Source organism: Mastigoproctus giganteus, chromosome 13 (genome assembly GCF_048544385.1).
Source record: "Mastigoproctus giganteus isolate SK-2022 chromosome 13, ASM4854438v1, whole genome shotgun sequence".
Lineage (NCBI taxonomy): Eukaryota > Metazoa > Arthropoda > Arachnida > Uropygi > Thelyphonidae > Mastigoproctus > Mastigoproctus giganteus.
In genome coordinates, this window is record NC_143587.1 from 151,690,789 (window position 1) to 151,718,754 (window position 27,966).

At 37.2% G+C, this 27,966-nt stretch overlaps 1 protein-coding gene across 1 annotated transcript in view; it reads right to left on the reverse strand.

The window, feature by feature from the left end:
- LOC150076524 (uncharacterized) overlaps nt 1-27,966 on the reverse strand; it is a 67,746-nt gene that overhangs the window by 13,656 nt on the left and 26,124 nt on the right. Inside the window, exons 3-5 of the mRNA XM_090387075.1 lie at nt 24,500-24,633; nt 5,501-5,597; nt 5,189-5,373 (exon numbers count right to left, since the gene is read on the reverse strand). Coding sequence (XP_090243201.1) covers nt 5,189-5,373; nt 5,501-5,597; nt 24,500-24,633 — 416 coding nt within the window. The remainder of the gene's footprint in view (nt 1-5,188; nt 5,374-5,500; nt 5,598-24,499; nt 24,634-27,966) is intronic.

A 27,966-nucleotide genomic window follows, 5' to 3' on the forward strand; every position in this document is an offset into this window, starting at 1 on the left:
TTTTTTATAAGAAACTGTTATCTAATTATAAAATGAAAACGAATCTACATTTATTTTTAATGTATTTTATTTCAAAAACATACTTATTTAAATTACGTTTACTCAATTTTTGCCGGTAAGTATCACAAATTAAAAAAAAATCTGTAATTTTTGTTTGCACAGCACAGTACAATTAAAAAATTGTCTGATTCTCAAAGAAAACCTCAAATTTGTTCAGAGCATTAAAAACATTATCAGGAACATTTTCACAAAACTGTAGACCCATACGAACCGTTTTAAAAGCGTTAATCGTTTCTTTGTGAGTTGGCTTTTCTATGGGTTGTTCTGATACGTCTTCAGCGTCATCGTTAATTTCTTCGTGATCATGGTCGCATCTAACACTGTTCACAGCAGTATTTCATCTTCATTTGGATGTTCTGCTGTGATCTACATAAACATAACTATCCACTGTTATTTCATTTTTCAATGTTTCCGGACGATTCTAATAATGTCCAAAAGTTTTTCAGTTGTGAAAGGGGCAATTTATCTTGTTCGTCCAGTCGTTGTTCGACTTCTGTATTCAATGCAAATCCTGCTTTCGAAAAACAATTTTGAATAGTGTATTCAGTGACATCATTTGTCCAAACTTTTGCCAGTTCAGAGATGCAATCTCTAAGGTTAATTGTAACCTCCAAGTTTCTATTTTCTGATAAACACATTGACAATCTTCATTATTATTCTCTTTTGATAATGAAATTTAAAATTTTTAATAATGCCTTGGTCCATTGGGTGGAGTTCTGACGTTATGTTTGGTGGTAAAAACAACAACTTCACACTTAAGTTTACTGGCAGGATGTGCTGGAAGTTGTCAGTTACCAACACGATTTTTCTTTTGTTATACGCCTGTCTAGTTTTAATATCCAGTCTTCAAAGATATCACTTGTCATCCATGCTTTTTTTATTAAAGGTGTAGTCAACTTCCGAAGATTTTGTGCCTCTAAAACATCTTGGATTTTTTGTTTTTCCTATGACTAAAAGTCTTAATTTTTCACTTCCTGTCATATTTGCCCCAACTAGCACAGTGATTCTTTCTTTGCTTTCTGCCAAAACATTTATGTTTACCAAATAGAACAAGCAAGTGTTCTATTCGGTAAACATTTAGAGAATAAACCCATTTCGTTAGCATTAAAAACATCCTTAGGTTCATATTCTTCCAAAATCTTTAAGGTATCTTCCTCCAACTGTTGCAATCTTCTTTGCCTACATTAAAACTTTCTCCACAAATAACCTTTTCCACAATTCTGTGGTGCTTCTTAAATTTATCTAGCCACCCAGTACTTGCATTAAATTCTGTATGTCCAAGGGACTGTGCAAATTTCAGAGCTTGTTGCTTAATTATTAGGCCCGATATTGGGATATTCTTTTCACGTATCATTTGCACCCATTTTAGAACAGCTTTATCAACATCTTCGTAGATACACAACTTAATTCGCTTCTTGTCTGCTCCTCCTTCAATTGCATTTAAAATTGATTCTCGATTTTTTTAAAATCATAGATAAACTGCTTGCAGGTATGCCACATTTCTCCGCAACATGTTTTTTCTTAAAACCCTGGCCAATATCATAACAATCTTTGCTTTATCATTAACACTTAAACACTTTCTCTTCGGCATTGTTATCGAAATTGTGAAAATTACTGGACTGCAGCTCTTGCCGATACATACACCGCAAACTTTGCTGCGCTGGCCATATAGTGAATTGTTGGTACCGCCTACTCAATGACGTTCGCCTGCCAATTCAACAGTATCACGTGACCTTTCCTATTAATCACTTTGAAGACATATACGACTTTGTGAATTTCTTTTATTCTGCTTTCATTCATATATACACGAAAGAAAATTTATGATTAATGTATGCTGTATGTTACTTTTAAGAAAAAAAATACAAGAGCATATAGCCTGTGATTGATGACGAACAAAATTTAAAAAAAAAAAAAAAAAAATTCATGAAAACCATGTACTGGGAGTCCAGTTAGACGAGAACGGACATATCATATAATGATTGACATGAAGGTCCATGGTACAGTTGAGGTGAGAAGCGAATGTCACTCAGAAGGCGTTACTAAAAACCGACTATGGTGGCATTCTATGTATTGCCGCCGCAGCATGCTAAAGTTTACCGCAGCGAATTTCGTTTTCCCCTGAGCCAACATCAATTTACAAATCTACCCTATTTATTGTAAAGTTTACGACCACTTATAAAAACCCATTTGGTTTAATAACTGTAACAAAAATAAAACAAAGACCCTCCTACGAGCATCAATGGCCACAAGTGTTCACTAAAAGGATGATTATTTAATTCCAGATGCTAATGCGCAATTTCAGAAGGAAGGAGGCAGTATACAGGGTGATTCACTACCAGTGCGACAAACTTGCAGGAGGTGTAGGGGGCACAAAAACGAATCGGAATCACATAGCATTGCAGGGTCCGAAATGCCTTCGTCATGCGGTAGAGGACGTTGAAATGGAGGTCGCGTGAACAGCGATCCCACTGGAAGTCAGCACTTGCAAACCGGTTCCCGAGGCAGTAGGATGGACGAGTATTCAAACATTGAACTGGCCGACATGCACCTCACGTATGGAGCTGCGGACTGTAATGGGCGTGCCGCTCTGCGCTTGTACCAGGAACGTTTCCCGCACAGGCGTGCTCCTCATCATACGATTTTCGCACGTGTGCACAGAAGGTTACATGAGACTGGTTGTTTCACGAGAGGTACCATGAATCGAGAGCGAACGACGAGGACGCCAGACAATGAGGAGAATGTCCTACGTCTTGCAGAAGGCAATCAGAGTACGAGTACTCAAGCGATAGGCCAACGATTGGGTATTTCCCAATCCACTGTATGGAGGATACTGTCAACAAACCAAATGAGTTTGTACCATCTGCAATGCGTCCAATCATTGGAGCCTGCAGATTATCCACTCCGGAGGACTTTTGCTACTTGGTTTCTTCAACAGAAACGGTTTGCAAGTGCTGACTTCCAGCGGGATCGCTGTTCACGTGACCTCCCATTCAACGTCCTCTACCGCATGACGAAGGCATTTCGGACCCTGCAATGCTATGTGATTCCGATTCGTCTTTGTGTTCTCTACACCTCCTGCAAGTTTGTCGCACTGGTAGTGAATCACCCTGTATTTGAGCGGCTGTTTAGCAGTAAATGCTTGGAAATCTTCAAAAATGCTTTTACTAATTTTTTTAAAAATTCGTTATAGAGAGACTAACACTTCGTTATATGGGGTTAATTTTACATTAATTTCGTTTCAAGGTGCAATATTTTCTGCAAAAATTCATAATATAGAGAAATTCGTTAAATAGAAGTTCGTAATAGAGAAGTTCCATTGTATATGGTAGACTTAACAATAAAGAACGATCCTGAAATTTCAGTGTCCACTTCTTGGTTGAGCTGATTATTCAGCCTGTTTAAAGGTAAAATACATTTACAATTTTCATTTGTGTTTAAGAAACTGGGTGTCTGATAAGTAAATTACTATTTTTAAAGACAGTGCTTCTAAATTAAAGGAGATAATGTAACCATTCTTTCACTAAATTGTTAACTATACCTTATAAAATTCAACGAAGCAGTAACGTTAAAAATAGGGATTTACTTATCAGACATAAACATGAATTTATGTTTAGGGAATACAGTGGTACCTTGGATTACGAGTAACTTGGTATGCGAGTGTTTTGCAAGACGAGCAAAAATTTTTAATAAATTTTAACTTGATAAACGAGCGAGGTCTTGCAATACGAGTACAGTCAGTCCTCGTATAACACGTGTTTACACTACACGAATTCGATCATACACGATTTATAAATAGGGGAACGATATCTTATATAACACGAACCGAATTCGCTTATGCACAATTAGCCTTTGTGTTTACAAGAAATGGCAGTCGAACGCAGAATCACCCCAACCGAACGCAACCCGATAGGAATGAAGAGAAGATTTTGAAAATGTATTTATGGTTTTTTATATCAGTGAAGGGGAAACACATTTCACCATAATAACGTAAAAACCAACAATTCCAGCTATCGGTATAACCGCAAATGCAATTAGATCGAGTTTACTACCAGTTTATAACAGATTCCACTAGCAGGAACGCAACTGGAAATTGTTTTTATTGTTTTATGGTAGTAACCCCTAGAAATGTGCTTTAGTAAAATGTGAGGTGTTAATAGTGTATCTCTGCCTTTATGGTGTTGTTTATTCAGTTGCTACACGCGCGCAGCTTTGTTTATGTGTATCAAGCGTGCCTCCTCGTTTTGTAATAGTGCGAGCGATGAATCTGATTTCCGTGAACTCAAAAGGAGGCAAAAGCAAGTGTCATTGGAAAGATTCCTTGTTAAAGTCGCACAAAAAGAAAAAATCAACAGATAGCAGTGATTCCGTTAGAGACAGTGAAAGTCGTCCTACCCAATAATTAATAAATTCGATTGCTTTATGTATATTAAATTTAAATATTAAAAATATAAAAAGGTATGTATTTTGTATTAATCATTTTTACAGTATATGAATATTTTTGAGTTTTGGAACAAATCATCTGGGTTTCCATTATTTCTTATGGGGAAATTCGCTTTGATATACGAGTGCTTTGGATTACGAGCACGTTTCCGGAACGAATTATGCTCGCAAACCAAGGTACCACTGTACTTATATTCCCTAAACATGAATGACCCCCCCCCCCACACACACATCCTTTAGCAGCATATGAAATTAAATTAAGTTACTGCAGACAAGTATGGAAAATATGGCATAAAATATATAGGTTATATTAGCATTTCATGACATGAAATGGCCAGTGACCCTATATTAGTGATCTTGGCTCAAAAAACACTGAGAAACACTTTTGTAGATTTGTATGTTTTGTATTGGATTTGTAGCCCACACTGAGCATCATATCATGATATGCAAAATAGTTTGTAAATATCACTTATCTTTAAAGCGTTAAAATGGAAATGTATATTGGCCACCTCTGTCAACCTTCAAAGCACTTGCCCTTCGGGTGACAACCCTGCTTCCATTCCAGCAAAGGATTTCTGATAGGATGGTCTACACTACAATCGTGACTTACTGGTTAACACAGTATAACCATAGGTGCACATTCTCAAAGAAAAATGATTCAAAAAAGAAAATTAACAAGCTTACTCACGTCCATAGGGTTGGTCAGCTGCTAATGGTGCACTAGCTACAAAAGATACCTCTGGATCTCTTGGGCATCTCCAAGCTTTTTCTTGACCCTTTTCTATCAAATAAGATATCAAAAGGCTGCTATCATTTCCACTGCACTTGCTATCCACAAGAGTTGACACACAGTCTCGAAAACTAACATATGACCTTGCAAGAAAACAAAAAAAAGGTTACATTTCATTAAGATTTTCCTACACATTATAAGGATACTATTTCTGATCTCTGTTTCTTTCATTACAATTGCAATAATTGGGGGGGGGGGACTGTTACATACCTGCAGGATGTCGAGTCCAGTGATCTGCCAGCAGGAGGAAAAAGAATCGCACACTTCTTCACATCATCTCTCTGGTAACAAGGAGATGCCCACCAGCCTGCAATGGAAATGAAATCCATGAATCCCAGCATGTTGTTAACACACATTAATCAACTTGTTATTAAATTTCTTATCTAGGTTGCATGGCATATGTCTGGCTGAGCCTGAATGTAATTCATGAAACATGCAAAATACGATAAAAGCAAACCAAAATTTCAATAATTTTTATGAAATTATATTCTACTCATATAACACTGCACTGAAATAAGAAAAAATGATTTTGGAATCACTAAAGTATACACAGCTTGTGAGATGACCATGTCTATTTTTTGGCAGAATGTGCTTTTGAGTTGCTGCATTTGTGAACTAAATTGAAGAACAACAAGGACAATGACATCCAAAACAACCATGGGACACAGCATTTCAATAATGCTCTAAACCATCGTTTTTCAATGGTGGTACGTGGGAAAAATATTTTGTGATACAAGAATTATGGACAGTTGAGTTTTTTAAATTTATGAAATTATGAAAAATAAAACATTAAAAATTTCTCCTTCTAAAGGTTAATAATTACATGTTTTACTTATCATTTTTCAATCGAACAGAAGTTCACAAATCATGTTGATTTTCAAATATTTTGTTTGTTCAACCTCCGAGCGGATTGCTATATATTTCTCGGAAACCTTAAAATCACGACCGAGTCTTATCTCACATTGTTTTCTATTCCTTCCTGGAAAACTCTCTCTTACACAACATTGTTGCTTTAGTAAGTTACTGTACAGCATTGAGGATTTAGTAATGGTCTACGCCAATCACCATAATCAGTGTTCTGCATGCCTACTCATGTAATTTATTGTCACATCAATTCCTTTCATTTAGCTTCTAATTTCTGTCATTACAATGTTTTGATTAAGTTTTCTGGTGAAAATTTAGTCATAAGATTCATTGCAACAAACATTCCCAGAATTGGAGACGATAAAATTGTTATCCCTACTTCCGTTTATCATGTTTCTCCAAAAGCATGGGTCCTCTTTGTTTCGCTGTGCAGAAAGCTATTAACTCGCTCCCCAGTAAAGTAACAATCGGGCCGGACCAGTTCCCGTTATTCATGGTAAAAATGTAGTGTATACATAATCGACCCACTACTCCACCTCTTCCAACAAATACTAAGTGGGAGGGGGTTATCTCCAAAGCAAGTGGCGTAGCCAGGGTAGGGTCAGCAGGTACAATGTACCTGCCGAAATCTGGTATTGTGGCGCTTTTTAACATTAAAAATTGCCGCCTTTTTTTGTGAATGTACCTGCTGACAAAAAATCCTGGCTATGCTACTGTGCACAGCAATCATACTTCACAGATTTGGTGGATTCAACAAATATGAAATGGTTTGTTGAGATCTCAGAAGATATTGCCTGGGAACTTCTAATTGTCACATGTCAATTGTGCATGCTGTGTGTTCGTAAGACTTTGGCCGCTGCTCCGTGTGTAGCAACAGCAACCTACCTGTTCTTGCCACAATGTCCTACGAGTATTAAATTCAGCCGATGTATGTTTTTAAAAAGACAAGATAAGAAGAAAAGTTAGTTCTTTCATGTGATTAAAATTGTTTTATTGAATTCTGAAATTAATTTTTTCTTATTTTTACAGGAAAAATCTTTTTCAAAATGGAAATATGGCTAGAAAAGCTTAAGTGCGAAGCTGATAACAGTGCACAGGAAAACAAATCAAAAATGGAAATGCAAGTACATAGTATTAGTAGCAATTCATCTAAAAAAATGCAAAAATTATTACTAGAAAATACGATGGTAGCTATTTGCAATTTGGGTTCACTTGGTATGGAGATGAAAATGAACCTAAACCTCAATGCCTAATTTGTTCTGAATTGTTATCCAACCACTGCATGAAGCCATCTCTTCTTAAAAGGCATCTTGAATCAAACCATGAACATTTACAAAAACAAATCTATACATTATTTTATAAAGAAATATATTTTATATATTGAGCTGAAAAATAACAAACAATTCTTGAAAACTTTTATTAACAAAAAAAAAAAAAAAAAAGTTTTAGAAGCTTAAAAATTGCTAAAACTGGTAAACACACTATTGGAGAAAATCTTATATTAACAGCAGCTTATACTGTTTGATCACTATTTGATGAGAAAGCATCTGCCAAACTTTATTCTATTCCATTGTTAAAAAGACAGTGTATGCAGACGCATTCATGAAATGGCAGCTCCGGAAAGAATCGCTTATTCAAAAGGAAAAACAGTCGGTATTTTTCACTACAATTAGATGAAAGTACAGACATAATAGGCTTTCCTCAATGATTGGTATATATTCAATTTGAATCAGAAGTGACCATGAATGAAGAAATTTTGTTCTGTGAACCTCTTCCTGGTAAAACAACTGGCATTCGTTACAAACAGACGTATCTTGGTGGCACTCTTCTTCTTCTTCTCTTCTTTGGTCCTTAGCTGGCAGCTGGGGGAGGCGGTTGGCCACGCAACCAGTATGCTGCTGTAGGTGCCGCAGGGTTTCGGACTTGCTCTGTGATGTTCTTCCATACCTTACGATCCATGGCGTCAGTCCTGGCCTGGTTAAGGTCGAGACGTCGGCTCTTCAAGTCATTTTCCACTTGCTTGGCCCACGTTTTCCTAGGCGCGGTCCGTTGGATGCTCCATTGGGTGGGTCGTTGTCTCCAAAGGAGTGTGGATGGTATTCTGTTTGTGCCCATTCTACATACGTGGCCAAACCATCTAAGCCTTCGCTTCTGGATTTGGTCGGCAATGGTTGGTTGCTGTTGGCATCTGGCGCGGATGGTATCATTAGTGATGCGGTCGCGAAGAGAGATGCCCAAGATCTGCCGCAGGCATCGCATTTGGAATACCTTAAGTTTGTTCAAATCTAACTTGAGACAAATCCATGTTTCCGATCCGTAAAGGAGAATGGGCAGGATCAAAGTCCGGAAGAGTCGGATTTTAGTCTTTGTGGAAATGTTGGTCCTCTTCCACAGACACCATTTGAGCGAGGCGAACGCAGTGGCCGCCTGTCCAATTCTGCTGTGGATTTCCATGGTGGATGCAACTTTATTCTCCTGGACCAGCGACCCAAGGTATTTAAAGTCCTGCACTTGCTCGATCTGGACGAGCAAGTGCAGGACTTTAAGGCAAGTGCTCGCCTTCGAGATAGATGGTGGCTTGCGACCCATCTGTTGTCAGGGCCTTTGTCTTACCAGCATTGATCTTCAAACCGTATGGCCGGGCAATGCGGGCAATGTCGTAGAGGATGTCCGTGGCTTCAGCGTCGTTACCGGCAAGGATAGCACTATCATCAGCAAACATCAGGTCAGTCACATAGTGATTCTTGTCATATTGTATGCCCTATCTGTTTCTGAATGCTTGCCTCATAATGGCGTCGACCACGATGTTGAAAAGCAACGGGGAGGCTACATCCCCTTGGCGGACTCCAGTTTGGATGGTAAATTCCTCAGATAAATCGTTCTGGATGCGCACCTGGCTGGTTAAACCGTTGTATGCAGTTTGGAGGAGTGTGATGACTTTTCGAGGTACATGTTCAACCTCTAGTAGTTTCCATAAGGCAGGCCGGTGGACACAGTCGAAAGCAGACTTAAAGTCAATGAAAACAATGACGGTTCGCTGTCCACACCGGATCCTCTCCTCCATCAACTGACGAATGGCAAAGATTTGATCACAGCATCCTCGCCCGGGTCTAAATCCTGCCTGTTCTTCTCGACAGGTTTGCTCGCGATGTTTTTGCAGTCTTGACTGGATGATCTTCATAAAGACCTTTCCGATGATGGAAAGGAGGCTGATGCCACGGTAGTTCTTGCAGTCCCGGTTATCACCTTTCTTGTGGATCAGTACGATAATGGCTTTCCTCCATGTTAGCGGAATTTGTTCAGTGCACCAGATGGTTTTGAGGAGTGAGTGTAGTCGGCGAAGCAGTACATCTCCCCCGGCTTTGATCGCTTCTGTGGTGACACTCTTAATGGTGATTACAGAGAATTGGGGATTAGTGGAGTAGAGTAGGATTACAGAGGTTTGAATATTGCTTTTAAATAATTTATTTACTATATAGTAAGTTTATTTAGATATAAGTTTTTTTTTCTGTAATAGTTTTATTTTTATATTATAAATATAATTCTTTGAAAGTTACTTTCACTGATATTTAGTAAATTTTACAATGGTTATTACAAGATCCACCTTGAACGTTTCGTCAGAGGGTATCATGGCTGTTAATAACAGAAAATAACTGTTATGAGTATAACTATACACACAAATAATAATGAGCCAGCAAATCAGAATTTCTTATAAGGAATTTTAGCTTTCAAGATATCGAATGGAACTTGTGGGTCAGTCATTTGCACAATAGCAGAAATTTTCTGGATTTATTGGATGACTATTTTTCTACTGTTAGAACAATAAGAGAAAACAATATGCTTGACCTGATTATCAGAAGTGGATCTCCTGATACAGGAACCATTAGGTGGTAGTGACTCTCATATACTAATAGGGGATTTACTTTATTTTAAAGATAAAACGACTGTTAAGTGCAAAGGGAAGGGAAGGGATTTTGCTTTCATAAAAGTACGAAAGCAAAATCCCTACTCTTACTTTTTAAATTCACTTCAGTGGAACCAACATTACCAACTGCAAATTCTGAATGGGAATCTGCAGATGGTAGGATTAAAGGAAGCAATAAATAGAAGTTTACTAGGCTTTTCATACTAAGAGGTACTGTTAGATGTTTAGAACTAAATGTGTCAGAAGAGCTAATAAAACTAGTGGCAGAAAAAAATGCATGGGATGATTACATGGTCTTCAAATAAGAACACTTAAAAAAAAAAGTATCAAAATTCCTTGTTCATGTTAACATTACTGAACAAATATTTTTTGTCTATATTCACATGTGAAGAAGGTTTTAGGGATGGGGATACCAGAAATAACTGAGAAGAAAGTGAAAGAAATTGCTGAAGCTAAAAATAAGGCCCTGGGGCTGATGGTATTTAACCAGTTATATTAGAAGCAGCAGCAAAAGCAATAAGTAGACATTTGGCCTTTGTCCTTTGATTATGTGGAATTTGCTATAGGTTGGAAATATGCCAATGTCTCTCTTATTCACAGAGAGAAGGGGATCAAAGGGAGAAGTGAGCAATTACAGACCTTTTGCTTGACTTTTGTCCTAAAGAAAATAACTTTGACTTGAAAATGACTTTGTTTCTAGGGAAAATAATGGAGTCAATGGTTAAAAAAGCACTGCAGGATTAGCTTGACAAGAATGCAGTTATGCTAAATTCACAGAATGGATTTGTTAAGGGGAAATTATGCATATGGTTTTATCATGAAATACATGAAATTTGACAGTAGGGACAAGAATGTGATTATCCCATTGTATAAAGTAACCAGATTAATCAAGGGCACAAAAGGCTACTCTTACCATTAAGCAAGATGTCAGTTCCACATATTGCAATACTTGGAAACTAGATACCTGCAAAAAGACTAGAGTGAAATGTTTAAGACTTTAAATAGATTGGGTAAAATAAGTGCTCATGTAACCTTTACTCTTTCTCAGGCAACATACTTAATGAAACATAAGCTATGTGCTGCTCTAAAAGAAAAAAGATGGAGAAAGCTGTTAAAGGTGTGAACCTGCTGCATGATAATGTCCCTGTGCATTCCTCACATGCTGCACTGAAGTGTGTCCACAAATGTGGGTTTGAAATATTGCTGCATCCTGCCTATTCCCCCCGACTTTTCGCCCTTGGATTTCTTCCTTTTTCCTGCCCTGAAGTCCTTTTCTTTGTGAAAAACAATTTGCAGCTGATGTGATTTCTGCTGCCAAGTCAAGGTTTGAAGGACAGTTGGTGGACTTCAACAAAACTGGACTGCATAGTGCATTGAGAGGCGGCAAAAATCTGTCCTTTTTTCAGGTGACTATGTTTAAAAAGTATAAACATGGTATTTGTTTCAGTATGGTATTTGTTAAAAAACATGGTATTTGTTAAAAAGTAATACATGGTATTTGTTTCAGCCTTCTATTGCAACTACTTCTGGGTGAATACAAATCCTTTTTTAACCCCCCCCCCCATAGTTTACATGCAGCACTGAAACGTTATTTTTGTACAGGTTCATTAATCAACTTTTACTACGATCCACCAAGAAGTTAGTACTATAAAATCCTTGGTAAAAATTTCAATACTTCAGTCCAAAAGCCCAAGATCTGCAACAATTTTTCTCTCTTTCACTTTTACTATTTTGTCAAATAAACAACTTTTCTTAGGAAAGCACACTTATAAGCCACCCTGTATGAATCAAATGAATTCCATGTGCTAAAGATTTTAAAGGAATGCCATTAGGAAAAAAAAAAAAAAAAATGGTGGCAGGAAATTTCTAAATCCATCACTGGTGATGCCATCAGCTTTAGTATTAATAATGACAAATATGCAAGGAAGTAAAGCTATATAGCATCACCACAAAAGAAAAAAATTCATTTGTCCATTCCTTACTTCATTTTCTTAGGTTAGCATGGAATGATTCACTGATTCTACAAATTGGAACCACCACTGCAAGACACTAACTTTAACCTTTTTTTATTATTATTTTTTTTTTGCTGCTGCTGCCAAAGACAAATTATAAGACATATTGACCAAAGGTGCAGTGACGACACCCCTGCACATAATACATTACTGCCATATGGGATGGAAAGATTCACCATATTTTCCTGCATTCCTGTTTGCAGTTCTTATCCTTTTCATCTCTAGAATCCTTTTTGCACCAAGATTTTTCCTGATGACGATTCTGAGATTAACCCGAGTTCTTCTGTGAAATAAAATGGCATATAGGAATATATCCATTTGTGCAAAAATGCCTCCTCTCGTAGTTACATAATAATAAACTAATAAATATTACACCAGAAAGTTTTAGGTGAATAGCTAGTAGTAACAACAAATGATGCAAGGAAGCAAGCTTATTTTGAGTCAGCAAAAAAAAAAAAAAAAAAACACACTTCTCCCATTCATACTCTCAGAAGAATTTATGCAACCAGCCATTTCCACGACAGATGGAAGCCTGTTCCAACAATCACTCACTATCTGAAGGCAAATTTCCACACATCTATCCTGCAACCATCCTTCCTCAACTTAAATTTATGCCTTCTCATGTGTATGTAGTCTCAGCAAAAGGAAGAATGCCATTCACATTCAGCTTACTAAAAATGGTATGAAAAGCCTGGTGGCTTCTATGATCACTTCCCTGAATACTTCTCATTTAAAATTTGCTCTTGGTAACATCAACAGTTGGTCCCAATGCTCAGACTTTAAAAGCTGTCTGAGGATAATGTAATCACCGTTAGAATGAAAGCAAAAGCCTTTCCATTTACCCTTGACAGTATTTACTGGTCACCCATGTCGAGTGGATGCACTGCCTTAGACTTAATACGCTTCTTAAAGCTTCTTAACTAAGAACATAACCCCTCCACCCTGTATACCCCACATTCAAATTCAGCATCACTTATGTCTGAGTGACACCATGGCTCCGCTACCCCTACAATGTCTGCATCTGATGACTTAATCAGTATTTCAAATTCATCAAGTTTATTTACTCCTGGCATCGTAGGCCCATGTTATAACACGGTTTGTTTAATACTGTTCTTATATTATAACCCATATCTCACTATAATTCCTTCACAACTCACTATAACCAGGTGGGCAGGAGCAGCAGTGCGTAGCACACGCTTCTTGATTAGACCGGGGTTCGAGCCCGTGCCCACCAAACACAGAAGATGCGGAAAGGTCAGGGAATGACCACCGCATATCCCCGGAGCAATATGGCCTTAGTTGCTAATGTTCCTTAAAAAAAAAAAAAAAACCTCACTATAATGCTCTCTTACTAGCGACAAAGTTGTGCACTGCAGGTGTACATGAGCTCAGTGCGTGATCAGAGCCATCACTCAGAACAGAGTTCATAACAAACAGCTTACTCAAACATTTTATCATAATTAATGTAATGCAATTACATTTTTGAGGGATTAATAATGGTGGATAAGAATGAAAATGCAACGTCTGGACAATACAAAGGAAAGAAAAATATTAAGTTTCAAAATTAAATTAGACTTTTGAAGCAAATTGATTCCAGTCAACGACAAGTGGATGTGTGCAATAATTTAGGACTCGCAAGTTCAACTGTAAGAACAATTACACAAAAATAGAGACTTAATTTTAGCTGCAGGAAAGACAGCTGTTCCACTGCAGCCAACTAAACTGACTAGGGTTAGGACTAGGTGAGTCAGCTATTATGATTGAAATGGAGAAAGAGATACATCTAAATAATTGTATCGAAGATATCTGAAGCACAATTCTGTTAAGTTCAATTATTATTAAAGAAAAAGCAATTAGTACATATGAAGATCTGAAGAAAGTGCACCTTGAAAAAAAGTGTGAAATTATTTAACACTGGTAAGGGCTGCTTCGGTAGATTTAAAAAGCACTCTAACATAGAGGCATATTCAGGGGAGGAGAGGGGAAATATGCCTTCCCTTAATTATAAATATGAATGTTCCTAGGTCTATCCAAAAAAAAAAAAAAAAAAAAAAAAACACACTCAAAAAAACCTGGTTGTAGCCACCCCCCCCCATGATGATGATACCTGGATGGATACAACTGAACCTATACAACACAGCAATGAGGGCAAAAAAAAGAAAAAGAAAGCTTGTTAAAATTATTGAACAGCGGGGGTGTTATACTGCTCAACAAGTTTTTTGGAAACAAATAAAATACGTTTCATATCAAAAGAAGAAAAAATTATGCCGGGCTTCAGAGAAGCGAAGTAATTCGCTGCTTTGAAGCCTGGTAATGCTGCAGGAGCTTTTAAATTAAAACCCCTTTTAGTTTACCATTCGGAAAATCCAAGAGATCTTAAAGTGAAAATAGACCAAGCCTAAAGGAGTTTTGGAAATTCTTCAACATTAAAACTGCCAACTAAAATGTTTCCAGTGCCTGGGATGAAGTGACTTAGAAACCCATGGAATTCAGAGGAGGAAAGTTTGAAAGGATTGCATAAAGGATTCCCAAGAACCTGATGATTTTGGTTGAGGTTGTTAAAGAGCAAACCGTTGAGTTCAGAAAAGAAGCATGATTGGACGAAACTGACAATGACAATGTACAAAAGATAATCAGCAATGAGGATGGCCTCTCCAGTGAAGAAATTATGGAAATGACAAAAAAACAATGGCATGCAATTGAGGAAGATGATCAATATTCTACAGATGAACCGATAAAGTTGCTGACTGCAAAAGGACGTGGTGAGCTTTCAAACACTTTGAACAAATGTGCGATTCCAAGAGAATGGCTCTGACATGGAATGAAGTAAAAAGGGTAATAAGAAATTTAAAGAAAGAAATTAATCCTTATATGATTTTGTGCAATGAGAGGAAGAGGGCCAAAATACAACCCAAAAATCAACAAATTTTTCAGTCCAAAGGTATAAAAACTTGACAGCCCAGGGCCATTAATAAATTCATGAGTTTAATTGATATTTTAAGTTTAATTTTGTTACATAATGTAGTTATGTAACAATATACTAATATTTTATATGTATACAAATTTTTGAATATTAAACATTCTGACAAACGTTTGTTTGTTTGTTATTTGGTTTTTAGGAGCATTAGCAACTAAGGCCATATTGCTCAAGTGCGGTGGTCATTCCCTGACCTTTCCGCATCCTCCGTATTTGGTGGTGACGGGCTCGAACCCCGGTCTAACCAAGAAGCATGTGCTACGCACTGCTGCTCCTTCCCACCTGGCTACGGAGGCACAAACATTTGTGTGTCTTTTCACCACCATTTATTATCAATTAGGAAATATCCCATGGCATAGACCTCAGCTCAAAAATACGTTACCTTATGGTAATACGGTAACATGTACTCACTTAGCACTGTTTTTTCGGAACAAATTATCAGCATTAAGCGGGGATCCTTTGCATGCAAGTATACATGCACATGTTCTTACACAGCCCATGTATTCACTTGTTCCATGATGACCCACAGCAGAACCTGAAATCCCTAACACCTTGCTTTCCAGACCACTGCAATAGAAGTGGTGCAAGAATCACCTTCACCTCTGCCTCTAATAGGAATGTTTAGTGAGCCACCTATGTACTATTTGTGAACTTCTGCCTATGCATCTAATGGAGGTCATCAGGGAATTTTGTAAAGACTATATATAACACCACGAAATCCATTGGAGACATACCCGATTCTTCATATGATCCACAACTGAATGAATAATATACAGAAAAAAGATAGTCAGAACATAAACATAATTCCACTAGATTTCAAAAGAATCTCGAAATCCAGGAATGAATTACTGCTCTCAGAAGACAAATAAGAATCAAGGATTAGGAGGCTTGGGATATTCAAGGACTTTTGAAATCCCACTATTAGCAAGAACTACTGTGAAACTGAAGACCATAGCATTTCCCTTTAAAGTTGTTGCTGTGCTGTAATGACTTCGCAAAAACAATATAAATAAATAAATAAAAAGTAACATAAAAGAACAAGATAGTCTTGCTTCTCAAATCAGTACACTGCGATCACTGCCACCTAGCTCTTTTATCTGCAGATTCTTAATGCATGAATAATCACTGTTGATAATCGGATCAAGAATATTACTCCCTCTTGCTGCCTCTCTAACATGCTGCTGTATAAAACAGTCATTCAATAAATCCACATAAGTCATGCTAGTGTTTCAGTGACCAGTCCACACAGTTCCAGTCATTATCTGGAAAAATTGAAATCTCCCATTATAAGACATTCTAATTTATTGGCCCACTATTTCTCTGTACAGTTGTATGTTGTACTCATCACAGTCATGAAGCCTGTGCAGCACCTAAACTTCTGTCGGCCCCGGGTGGAATATTCAAAATTTTAAAATAAAGGAGACCCAAAAATTATTCAAATCATAATTATTTATTTAAACTTTAACGACTGATACATTATTTATATGAACTTAAGTTTTCACATTATTTCCTTACGATATTTACTTGATATAAATTTGTCTATAACATCTGATGTTTTTTATATATTTTAGTAGCATTAGTAGAGGCATATGATGCAAGAAAGCAAGCTTATGCAGCATCAGCCAAAAAAAAAAAAAAAAAAACACTCCCATTTCACCCCTCCGTTTGTTTGAAATACCTGTCCAGCTGAGCCTTAAATTTATTTAAGCTATCAACTTCCACAACACGGGATGGAAGTCTGTTCCACCAACCAACTACCCGCTGGCTAAAGGCAAATTTCCGCACATCTATCTTTCCTCAATTTGAATTTATGCCCTCTCAGGTGATTATTCTGAGCAAGAGGAAGAATCCCATCGGTATTGAGCATGCTCAAACCATTCAAGGCTTTACACACCTCTATCAGATCACCTCGCCGGTGCCTAGGCACTAGACACTGTAATTTGCAAAACTTAAGCCTTTCTTCGTAAGAGCAACCCTTTGTTCCATTCACTAATCTTGTTGCCCTTCTCTGTACTCGTTCCAGCAGCTCTACATCCTTCTTGAAATGATTGAGGGGCCCAAACAGTGACCTGTACTTGTTAAGTAATTCTGCCGGTCTCCTACTCTTATTATCGTTAGTGCCAACGCGTACAATTATATCACCTTTTGTGCCCTTAAAAGATGATATCCACTCTACAACATCATCAACCTTTGCCCCTGGCAGATATACCCTGGTCCTGTTCCACCAAAGCATGTTCCCCGTTTCCCTGACAATAGAGTCACCAACAACTACTAGTTCCTGTGGGACCAGCGCATTCTGCCTTGGGGGTTGCCGCTGTGTTGCGTGATGACCAAGTGCAAGCTCTGGCGTTGATGTAGGCAGCTGAGAGCGTGATGGGTCCCTCAAAACAAGCTCTCAGCTGCCCACGTCTTGTTCTAGTGACATAATGGCCAATCCATTAATTCTTTCTTGGTCAAGTGTTGCTCTTGAATATATTTTAGTCATTTTGTGTCTTGAAAAACTCCTCTCTCCAGATGCAACTGTAATTGGCAACATTAATAATATCCAAAGAGAAATGGTGATGTTGGGATATAATTCAACTAAGATAAATGTCAATAATTCTAAGCAACCAAAATTTTTTCCTTTTAAAACATGCTGCATACATTGGATTTCTTGACGTAACTCTTTGGCATCGATGTTGCTGCTCCCGTCTTCACCAGTGAGAATTCCTTTGAGGAATTCTTTCAAATAAATTCATGAAGTTTTCTGATTTTAGAATAAAATGAAAAGCCGAGTATATTTCATTCATCTGATCAAATCTTTCTTGTAATCTAACGATCATTATATTAAAAAATTCCATTTCAAACCATTTGGTTGGATCAATAGTGTTCATCTGATGAAGTTTCATAGATAAATTCGCACTTTTGGTAACGCTGACAGTACTTCCAACTCAGTTGCAATGTCTATAGCTTTATCCATATACTGTACAATTTAAATCTTGATATTCTAAATTTGTGTAGTTGACTAAAAGCACCTTCTATCAATATAATTGCAGTGTCATATCAATTGTACTACTTTTCATAGCTTTGCTTACTTTATTTATAATATTCAATACTTCATACCGAACTAGGCAATATTGACATTCAGAGCAAAGCAAACAGTTTTAAAAATGTGAATCTGCATTATTGCAGGGTTTTTTTCCATTAAAACTAGGTTTAAATATTAAATATAGGCAAAAATTAATTTATTTTATCTGATTATAAAATAAATTTATTGTACTATAAATAAGCCAAGATTGATTTTTTGTATGATTAAAGTATTAAGAAACAACCATTTTTTTATATAAAAAAAAAATTAAAATATCTCATCGGAATTCGGGGCCCCCTATATTCCAGGACCCTGGGTGGCCGCCCAGTCCACCCATACCTAGGTACAGCACAGGGCCTATGACAAACTCCTGCTCTCATTTTTGCTTTCCCAATGCTTATGTCGCACCAACTGACTCATCATTGCACTGGTCACCCATGTCAACTGGATGCACTGTCTTAGATTTTATGTGTTTCTTAACTAAGAGCATGACTCCCCCCCCCTCCGATTGTGTCTGTGTCTCTCTGTACACATTATATTCCCTATATTCAATTCATATGTCCTTTATATAACCCCAGGTGCTCACATCCGGTGAGTATGGGCTTGGCACACCCAGGGTCCTTAGCTGGATATCATTATTCTTCTCTTTCTTGGTGATTCCTTTCTACTTCTGATTCTCTCTCTCTCTCTCTCTCTCTCTCTCTCTCTCTCTCTCTCTCTCTCTCTCTCTCTCTCTCTCAGGGTAACTCGGGAATTTTTTTTTTGGTTGGTGCAGCATAAGCCTCAGGATTCCTTGCACCATATGGCTAATAATAATAATAATAATATCCAACATTATGGCAAAGAGCATTAGTTACTTTAAGTATCCCTTCATATGAAGATCATAAAAATGCTTTCATCACCAGTCATTAATGTTAAATTCTCTTCTGATGGCTCCACCTTGTAATATTTGCTACGGATGGAAAGGTTTCTGGAAACCCATCTTGCACAAACTTTGGACATTCCCAAATGCTCGTGGATTATTGTTAAAGTGCTTCCATGGGGAACATTAAATAATACTTTTTCATGTACAGGCAACCCCCATATAACACGGTACCCCTACAACACTGTTTCGCTCTAACACAACTGACAAAGTGTGGCAATCCTCGCACAACACAGTACTTATATAACATGGTTTTGCTCTAACACAGAGAATTGTGGTAACCTCGAGTAACATGGTATTTTTGAGCTTTTGTGCGAGGGAAAAACTCTGCTATTATGTTGGATGTGATTTTCAACGTTTCCATTCTTTTTTGTGAATCCCGCTTTTGGCTCGCTAAATCGTTATGCAAAAAAAAAAAAAAAAAAAAAAAAAAACGGAAATCCCCGTGTTAGGTTCTGTGCTTTGAACTTGTGGAAAAGCCTAGATTTGAAAATTTTATTACTATTGCATAACGTGCCAGGCCATCCAAAAGATTTAAGTCATCCAAACGTTGAAGTAAATTTCCTACCACCTAGTACAATTTCTTTAATTAGATCAAGGCATTACACACACACACACACACACACACACACACACACACACACACACACACACACACACACACACACACACACACACACACACACCTTTGACACTCATTACATTAGACAATCGTTACAATGGACTCTGGAAAAAATTGATTTCGAAAATTGAAGTGTGGAGCATGGAAATATTTTTCAATTGTGGACTGTATCGAAATCATAGCTTTATCGCTCCAAGAAGTAAAACTGTCAACATTAAATGCGTGTTGGAAAAATGTATGGCCTGAGTCAGTTCATTCAGGAAATATAGTCAAACCAACAGAAAACAGAATCCATGCAATAGTAGAACTTGTTAAGTCGGTAGGAGGGAAAGGTTTTGATATGATTACTGAAGCCCTCGTGGATAGCACAGTTGGTAGAATAGCCATCATCATCCCCAGACTAGGTGGAAAATACCTAAGTTCGAATCCCATCAATGACAGGAGGAATTTTTATGGGTCTTTTTCCCAACATGGCTGAGTTAATTGTCTCAGGCAATGGTAGCATGGTTTTTTCTCCCGTAAACTGGGTTTTTCATCCAGAAAAAATCGACCTCAGAACATGCAAAGCAACAGCTCTGCATGTTCTGAGGTCGAAACATCCTCAACTGACTACCATCCACTTTTGAATTCTGCCATCCATCTTAATGCAAGAGCAAAACTGGGATATAATTCCTCCAACCTCTTGTCATTCTTCCTTGGATTTTTTTAGCATTTCTGCTCTCTTAAGTCAAAAATTTGATTACCGAATGATGCTCACTTTGCTGGCTATTCATTCTTTTTTTCATCTACGAACATAAAAAATTAAATTTTAGAAACTGCACAAGATATTGACATTCTATTTATTTATTTTTTTTTTTTTTCATGTAATTTATAAGATATTAAGCTATAAAAATAACCTATTCTATAATTTCATTAATACATTTTATTTACTTTATTCTCAGAACTATTTACTGTTTTGGCTCAGATTTGTCACTGGAAACTACCTGCTATTTTGACAAGGAACTAGCCATCACAGCAGTTCTAAAACATCGCATCTAAAACAAATAGCAAAATAACCTCTCAGTAATATAGTTAGGGAAGGACATTACATGGTTGTTTTCCATGAAGATTAATTACGATATTTAATAACCACTCTTATACTATGTGAAATTAATATTAATATCACGTGATATAAGCGTGGTTATTAAATATAGTAATTAATCTTCTCAGCGACACTTTTGGTTTGAAAGTTATACAATACCTCTCAATGAAAAAGGCAGCTTCGTGCTTCATTCCGCTTTGAGCCATAAAACCACAGCATTTTACTGTATTTTATGGGGGGGTAGTCTTGTGCATTTTATGCTACATTTTCATTTTTTGTTTATACCTAAAATTGGTGGATACAGAGTTATATTAATATAAGGGTGTTTAAAGACAATACAAATATGATTCATTGCAAAGAAATGTATGCACAGTGACTCATTTATGTACTCATTTATGTATTTAATACATTGCAATGAAATGCTTCTGATGGTGTGTGTGTGTTTTAAACTTTATTCTATTTTATAAAATTTTGATGTTGTTTATTAGAATGTTATTATGCAGTAATACATAACATTCTACTCAGCTGACCTCTCCAAAGCAGTATAATATTCTGTGTGTCAGAATATTTACATTTATTATTCTTAATCTGAGAATTATTTATGAAAAGTTCTGTACTGTTTGTGATAACTTTGTTTCAATAAAGATATAAATAAAACAGTGCATTATAATGAAATTCAATAATTAAAATAATTACTGTGTTAAGCCAAATTCATTAAACTTCCTGTTTCTCATTCAACCAAAATTTGAATGACTGCATAAACTATTGCTTTGCTTGTATTATATTTAATTTATCTCTACAATGCAGCCTGCTTACTCATATATATGTTCTTGTTTATACTCCGGCATGACCACCAGGTCAGTAGTTTACAATAAATCATCAATACAAACGTTAATAGTATTTAGCAGTCAGAGGTTTGAATTAGAGGTCTGCGTGGGCCTACATTTTTTTTCTTACCCCGCCTGGCCCGAATTTGTTTTTCAAATTCATTACCCATACCCGACCTACCCGAACCAATTTTAATCCCAGCCTAACTGAAACTTTTTATATAAATAAAATTGCTGGCATTAGTTTCTGAAGTTTCATAATGATAAAAAAATAAAGTTCCAGATTCAAACTTCAATATTAATAATTATATAGCAATAATAATTATCCAAAATAATTATCAATATTAATTATAAAAAAAAAAAAAGAAAATGTAATACATTTTCAATTTACCACATTTAATATAATTCCAAAATGAATATTGGTATCCACCTCTACCAGACAACTTCTCCTCACGTGCTTTTCATTGCAAATTGTTGTGGAGAAATAAAATAGAGTCAACACTGTTAAATTGCTTAAATTGGTTCAACACTCTTGCACTGCTATTCCGGCTGCGCTAAAATATTCTTTCGGAGCTTGCACTGCTGGCAGGTCATTTCCACGAAAGAGTACAAATTTTGGTGAATTTTGGAGACATCGGTGAAGTGTGCCTTATTGGTCAATTAAAAGTGTCAGACAAATAATACACATTTTTTTTTTAAAAAACCTTTAAGAATTTTGGTTGTCATGATGGTTGTCAGATGAACTAATGAGGCATATGGCAGAGAAGAAAAATGCATGGGATACATACAAATTAACACGTGACACGGATGCCTATGATAGATACAAGTTGATCTGTAACCAAGTTACAAAGGAGGTTAGGCAGGCGAAGGCAGATTACGAGAGATCCTTGGCAAGGGATGCGAAGAAAAACAGCAAAGAGTTCTTTACTTATGTAAACTCTAGAAGGAAGGGGATGAATCAGATTGGTCCACTTGAGATCGATGGGTCAACTGTTGATGACCCTGCTCGGGTAGCTAACAAACTAAATGAATATTTTGCATCGACATTCACACATGAGGAGTTATTCAGCGAGGGGAATGCCAGAGGTGTATTCAACTCTAGCAGTAAGCTAGAGAATCTTGTAATAACTGAGAGCAAAGTGGAGGAGAAATTGTTGAAGATAAACACAAGAAAGGCACCTGGGGTGGATGGGATCTATCCAGTTATATTAAAGGAGGCAGCAAAGGAGGTAAGCAAACCCTTAGCCATAATTATGAGAGCTTCCTTGGACTCAGGGGAGGTACCCATTGACTGGAGATGTGCAAATGTGACCCCAATTCACAAAGGGGGATCAAAGGCTGACACAAGTAATTATAGACCTGTGAGTTTAACTTCTGTTCCCGGAAAATTAATGGAGGCACTGGTGAAAGAAGCACTGCAGGATCATCTAGACAAGACTTCAGTTATAGCTAGGACACAGCATGGTTTTGTTAAGGGGAAGTCTTGCCTGACCAATTTGATTGGATACTATGATGCAGTCACAAAAGAACTGGATGCAGGGAATAACTTTGATATTATATACTTGGATCTTAGAAAGGCTTTTGATACTGTTGCACATGGAAGACTGCTGCACAAATTGGAGCAGTGTGGCATTGGAGGCAAATTGCTGCTATGGATAAAGGGGTGGTTGAGGGGGAGAAGACAGAGAGTGGTAATCAATGGACACTGCTCATCGTGGACTAATGTTATTAGTGGAGTCCCTCAGGGTTCAGTATTGGGGCCTTTATTGTTTTCTGTATTTATAAATGATATTGATGATGGTATATCAGGCTTAATGTCCAAGTTTGCAGACGATACGAAGGTTGGCAGGGTTGTCAAGGACACTACTGACACTATGCTGCTGCAACAGGATTTGGAAAGGTTGAGCAGATGGGCTTCGAGGTGGCAAATGAAGTTTAACATTGACAAATGTAAAGTACTACATATGGGAAACAGCAACCCCAGAGCAACGTATCAACTCTGTGGTACTACACTGACAGTGGTAGAGAATGAAAGGGACCTGGGGGTGGTGGTGCAGGCAGATATGAAGTTCTCTGAGCAGTGCAGACGAGCTGCAAGAGTAGCTCATGGTGTATTGTCAATGATATATAGGAATTTTTCTAGCAGGGATAAGGAGGTGATTATTCCCTTGTATAAGGCAATGGTCAGGCCACACCTAGAGTACTGTATACAGGCCTGGAGGCCTCATTTCAGGAAGGATGTAGAGCTGCTGGAACGAGTACAGAGAAGGGCAACTAGATTGGTGAATGGGACAAAGGGGGTTCTCTTACGAAGAAAGGCTTAAGTTTTGCAAATTACAGTGTCTGGAAACTAGGCACCAGCGGGGTGATCTGATAGAGGTGTACAAAGCCTTGAATGGTTTGAGCATGCTCAATGCTGATGGGATTCTTCCTCTAGCTCAGAAAAAATCACCTGAGAGGGCATAAATTGAAATTGAGGAAAGACAGATGTAGGATAGATGTGCGGAAATTTGCCTTTAGCCAGCGGGTGGTTGGTGGGTGGAACAGACTTCCATCCCTTGTCGTGGAAGTTGATAGCCTAAATAAGTTTAAGGCTCAGCTGGACAGGTATTTCGAACGAACAGAGGGGTGAAGTGGAAGTGGTTATTTTTATTTATTTATGTTACTTTTTTTTTTTTTTTTTTTTTGGCTGATGCTGCATAAGCTTGCTTTCTTGCATCAAATGCCTCTACTAATGCTAATGCTAATGCTAATTTAAATACATAAAAAAATAAATATGTAAGAAATAGCCTGAAATGTTTGAAATAAAAATTCATTATGATAATTTGTACCCGACATGAGCTCGAACATTGTTCGTGCTACCTGGCCAGTGCAGACCTCTAGTTTGAACTGCTAACATAGAAAAACCTCACCTGACAAAGAATCACAGACACTGCCAAGATAGCGCCATGCTTTCCAGATAATGTCACTATTACTATCCTGTTCTGCTGGCTCTAAACAGAATGATATTTGCCATACTACACAGTCAAGACTCTCACGAATAATTCTGCAAGATAAAAATGAGAATTTATTAGAACACCTTTCTACCAGCATAGACAAATTTCAAAGACATAATAAACAGATAAATGGTACCAGAAGTAACTTCTCTTTATTTTCTTTTTTTTAGTACTTATATATACTACAAATATAGACTCGGTTAATAATATTTACTTTATGATAGTATACAGAGTAGATGAAGATTTCCTGTGTTCTGGTAGTAGTGAAGGTATTGTTGCCAAAGCAAAATGAAGGGTATCCTTAAATTCCATGTTGGTGTTATATTCTCTACCTTTCCACATTATGAAAGGAATTCACAGCCATGAAATTAATGTGTAATTAATACAACAGTGATTCCAAAATTCCCAGAATTTGTGGTCCTTAAAACAGTATTCATAGTTCCTTGCCTCCAAACAAATTTCTTTTTCAATACAAGTAGTTATTTATTTTTCAGTATATAATATTCCATATCAAGTGGCCATTTTATCAAATGCACCTATCTATTCATGAAATAGAGCACTCCTTCAATAATAGCATCATGTTTCCACCATGTGATAAAGCAAGTAGGCACATATATTTTGATGTTCTATTTGTGCAATCCAGTGCAAGAACGGACAAGACATAAGATGTCACTCTGAATGCGGCATGGTAGTCAGTGCCAGACATGTCAGTATAAGTAACTTGTAAACCGCAACCCTGTGGGAGTTTTCACAAATGACTGTAAATAGGGTGTAACAAACATCCAAACAAAATGAATCTTTTTGTCAGAAACTCATTTATGCACAAGGCCAACACAGGCTGACAAGACTTGTGCAGGGTAATACAAAGAGTACAATCATTTAAATAACAATCCAATATACTAGCAGTGATCAAAGAGGCACTGCACAATGCACTACTCATTGTACTTTATCAAGGATGGAGTATAACAGCTAAAGACTGACCATGATTCAACTTCTGTCATTAAGAAATAAGAATGTCAATTCGAAAATTGTAGATCTCTTAAAGTACCATTTATAACTGACACAATATAATAGCGTAGCTTAATTTATAATAAGAATGTATGATTACAATAGGCTTCAGAACACTGACTGGTGGAAGACTGGAAAAACATTGCCTAGTCTTACAAATTGCAGTTGCTGCTATTTCATGCTGATGGGAAGAGCAGAATATGGAAAAAACAGCAAGCGTCCACAAATCCATCCTGCCAGGTGTCAACAGTGGGTTGGCAGTGGCAATGTAATGGTTGGGTTACAGATTATCTGGAAATTGTTTCCAGCCCAGGAAATTGTTTGCTATCCCTTCATAGCAGCAGTACATCCACTTGTGAACTGCGGGTGCTTCCAATAAGACAATGTGACATGAAAGGCCAGAATTGTATAGAATTAGTTCGTACAGAACATCAGTGAATTCAGCCTACTCTGGTGACCTTCCTTCACCAGATCCCAATTTTATTAAGCTCTAATAAGATGAGGTAGAACAAGCTTTGGAGTAGATATTTACAACAGCTGTGGGAAGCCATTGAGTCAACTAACATTCCTATAGCACATTTTCAACATTTGAGTCCATACCACGACAAATACTGGTAGTTTTAAGGGCTAGGGGGTAACCTACTTTACTATTAGGTAGGTGCACTTAATAAAGTGGCCACTATGTATACTGGTAGCAGTATCCTACATTTATAGATTTTACAATTAGAGTGAAATAAATGTACCATTAGTTTTGTTGTTGTAGTTATTTGGTTTTTAGGAGCATTAGCAACTAAGGCCATATTGCTCCGGGGATATGCGGTGGTCATTCCCTGACCTTTCCACATCCTCTGTATTTGGTGGTCACAGGCTCGAACCCCGGTCTAATCAAGAAGCGTGTGCTATACACTGCCACTCCTGCCCAACTGGCTACGGAGGTGCCTTATTAGTTTTGTGTACATATTTATATGAAGGGTGATTTAAGTGCATTAAGTATATATATTTTTTTCTTTATTTTTAATAAATGAAAATGCCTAATCTCATGATGAACTATTTTGTTTTTTTATAATCATTATTCAAATTCATTATTGCTAACATCTTTTTTGTTACATATAATCTCATTCCTTATATATCCTTATATGGGAACTGAATAGATCCCACCTGCCCCAGGTGCCTTCCTTATGTTTAACTTCAACAATTTCTCCTCTACTTTGCTCTCAGTTATTACAAAATCATTTAGCTCCCTATTACCATTTGATAAACTTCTGCCCCCCACTTCCAACAGAATTTCTCATGTGTGAATGTAGATGCAAAATACTCATTTAGTTCGACAGCTACCTGAGCAGGATCATCAACAGTCGAACCATCAATATCCAATGGACCAATATGATTCCTTCTAGAATTTACATAAAGAAGTCATTGCTGTTTTGTTTGCTTTGGCATCCTTTTTCAAAGATTTCTCATAATCTGCCTTCACTTGGTTAACCTCCTTTGTAGTTATATCTACCACAAACTAGCTTATATCTACCACAGGCTTCTGATTGCTGGAACAAACATCCACTTGTTGTGTAAGTGGATAGCTTAAATGAATTCAAGGAAGAATTAGACAAACTATTGGAGGGGATAGATGGGTGAAATGGGAAGGAGTATTTTTTTTTTTGCTGATGCTGAATAAGCTTGCTTTCTTGCATCATTTGTGCTACTAATACTAATGATACTGATAAAGGTATGTAATATATAAGTTTGCAAATAACATAAAGGTTGGCAGAGTGGTTAATGAATCAAGGTACTAGAGCAACAAAATCCAGAATAATTAGGCAGATGGGTTGAGAAATGGCAGTTATAACATTCACAAATGCAAAGTCTGCATATGGATAGTAATAATCCCAGATTAACATACCAACTGTGTGGTACTAAACTCAGTTTAGTGGAAAATGAAAAATACCTGGGGTTAACTGAGCAGTCAGATATAAAATCCTTCTGAGCAGTGCAGACAAACTGTCAGGACAGCTTATGGAGTTTTGCCAATGATGTACAAGAATTTTACTAGCAGGAATAAGGACTTCACGTAACATTGTACAAGACAATGGATAGGCTGTCTTGAGTACAGTAGATCTAAGGGCTTCATTTTTGGAAAGGATGTAGATCTGCTAGAATGGGAGTAGAAAGGCAGTGAGATTGTGAGGGGAACAAAAAAGATGATCATACCTTTCGGCTTCAGTCCTGCAAATTACAGCATTCGGACACAAACTACACACCGGTGAGGTGATCTGATTGAGATGTTCAAGGATTTGAAGAGATTGAGCAAGTTCATTGCTGTTGGCATTCTTCCTCTTGCTCAGACCACACATATGAGACTGCATAAATTCAAACTGAAG